This window comes from Ascaphus truei, chromosome 1, assembly GCF_040206685.1.
Source record: "Ascaphus truei isolate aAscTru1 chromosome 1, aAscTru1.hap1, whole genome shotgun sequence".
NCBI lineage: Eukaryota > Metazoa > Chordata > Amphibia > Anura > Ascaphidae > Ascaphus > Ascaphus truei.
Genome location: NC_134483.1, coordinates 452,643,222 through 452,645,539, shown reverse-complemented (window position 1 = coordinate 452,645,539; position 2,318 = coordinate 452,643,222). Strand labels below are relative to the sequence as shown.

Genomic DNA, 2,318 nt, shown 5'->3' with positions numbered 1-2,318 from the left:
AAATGATTTATAAAAAAAAAAAAGCGTCACTCATGAAAAAAAAGACACTGTACTTACACGTGTATAGTTCAAGTCTCTGCAACAAATATGTATTGAATATCCTTCTCCCGCAGAGCCTTCGGACAGCGGCTCCTCACCTTTGCCCTCCCTGCGGCTCGTGGTGATCCTGCTCCCGGTCTCCGCTTCCTAGGCTGAACACGTGGGCCGTCTCAGAACACGCCGCCTGCGTCATCAAACTGCGCTCGCTTCCAACATACGGCGCAATGGATGACGGTACACCTCACGTGCACACGCTCATACAAACAAAAACAACTTTATTGAAACTTTGTAAATGCGAACAGTTATCACGTGATCTGAGCCGGTATGGGTGGTTAAAAGAGCTGTATACAAATAAAAATAAAAACCTCCAGCCAACGGCAGCTCGCGAGGAGGACGTGATGCCACCGTGATTTGATTCGGCCATAAATAAAGTCTTCTTTAGTTTGTACAGGCGTGTTCCCTTACAGTTTTGTAGAGTATAAGCATCAACAGTAGACACGAAAGAAAGACGTACAAAAAATACAAAAGTCAAATAAAATGAGTGATACCTCTATTAACTAACTGATGTTGAAAAGTAAAAGGTTTCAGAACCGTTCCTCAGACAAATAACTTACATTTTTAGCCATTGAGGGTACATACCCTCTAACTATGTGTAGCAGAGTCCCCCTCCTTAGGCCGTGCCTATAGTGACGTCGACGGCGACATGGCAGTTGACGTCACCCGTCGCCACCGGCAAAAGTTATGTTTTGGCGGGGTCGCGGGATTCCGGCAATTTCATTTGTTCAAGGGCCAGGGTTGCCACCTTCGACTGACGGTCAACCTGGAGATTTTTTTTTTTAATGACACTGTGTTGCCATGACAACGGGATGCTATGCAACGTCGCACGGCGGCAAGTTGCCATGACAACGTGGCACCGCATGACGTTGTGACATCATGGGGCGTCTCATTGTCATGGCAACGAGCATCACGTGATGCTGTTACATCACGTGACGTTCCCTTTGGCATGGCAACGCAGCGCCATTTGACGCCGCGCAGCCATACTGACAGTAGTTACAGGGGGAGATGGCGGGAGACTGCTATTGATGCGTTAATGGTATATGGAATTATACCTTACAAATTTTCTATTATTTATAGCTAACACTGATGACAATTGTTGCAGACAGAGTCGTCGCTGATCAATATTAATTTATTACAATGGTTTATCTCAGTTTACTTTACTTGAGTTAATTTAACAAAGACAAGGTTACCTCATTGCTATCAAAAGGGAGGAACTAAAGCAGCTTTGCTGTAAAGAGAGGGGGAGAAGAGAGGGGGGGAGAAGAGAGGGGGGGGAGAGAGGGGGGGGGAGAGAGGGGGGAGAAGAGAGGGGGGGGAGAAGAGAGGGGGGGGAGAGAGGGGGGAGAGAGGGGGGAGAAGAGAGGGGGGAGAAGAGAGAGAGAGAGGGGGGAGAAGAGAGAGAGAGAGGGGGGAGAAGAGAGAGAGAGAGGGGGGAGAAGAGCGAGAGAGGGGGGGAAGAAGAGAGAGAGAGGGGGGGAAGAAGAGAGAGAGGGGGGGAAGAAGAGAGAGAGAGGGGGGAAGAAGAGAGAGAGGGGGGGAGAAGAGAGAGGGGGGGAGAAGAGAGAGAGGGGGGGGAAGAAGAGAGAGGGGGGAAGAAGAGAGAGGGGGAGAAGAAGAGAGAGAGGGGGGAAGAAGAGAGAGAGAGGGGAGAAGGGAGAGGAGGTGAGATACATTGGGGTGGTGTCTGTTCTCTAGTAGGGTTTCTAGGACTGTTACTGTGTTGCGTATGTGTCAATCGATCTTGTCTAATATAAACTACAACTCCCATGATCCCCTACGTGTGAGCATGCGCAGTAGAGCATGGGGCTGTGACCCGGATGTAGTAGGCAGTGAAGGGAGGAAATGAGTTCTGCACACAGATAGTCCCGTGAGAAATGCACAGTATCTGTGAGTGATGTAGCAATGAGAAGTCACTTACTCTGCTGCAGCAATGAGAAGTCACTTACTGTGCTGCAGCAATGAGAAGTCACTTACTGTGCTGCCCTGTCTGTAACAACCTGCCCACCCGGAGATTTCAGGGACAAACCCGCAGCCCGGAGAAGGGGATGCCAAACCCGAAGTCTCCGGGTGAAACCCGGAGAGGTGGCAACTCCGTCAAGGGCCGTCACGTGACGCGACGCTGGAAGAAATCAATTTGATTTTTACAGCGACCGCAGCGTGACGTCGCATCGCTGACGCCGGCACTATAAGCGCAGCCTTTCCTCCGGTGAGGGAGAACTGCT

The 2,318-nt window shown here is 50.1% G+C and overlaps 1 protein-coding gene across 3 annotated transcripts in view; it reads right to left on the bottom strand.

Moving 5' to 3' along the window:
- GAR1 (GAR1 ribonucleoprotein) overlaps window positions 1-860 on the bottom strand; it is a 13,745-nt gene extending 12,885 nt beyond the window's left edge. The window contains exon 1 of one of the 3 annotated variants that reach the window (XM_075617153.1): window positions 654-860. In XM_075617153.1, coding sequence (XP_075473268.1) covers window positions 654-676 — 23 coding nt within the window. In that variant the 5' untranslated portion in view covers window positions 677-860. Of the gene's footprint in view, window positions 1-57; window positions 269-653 lie in introns of those variants that run through there. The other 2 variants (XM_075617155.1, XM_075617154.1) reach the window with 2 other exon arrangements.
- Between the last annotated feature and the right edge of the window lie 1,458 nt (window positions 861-2,318).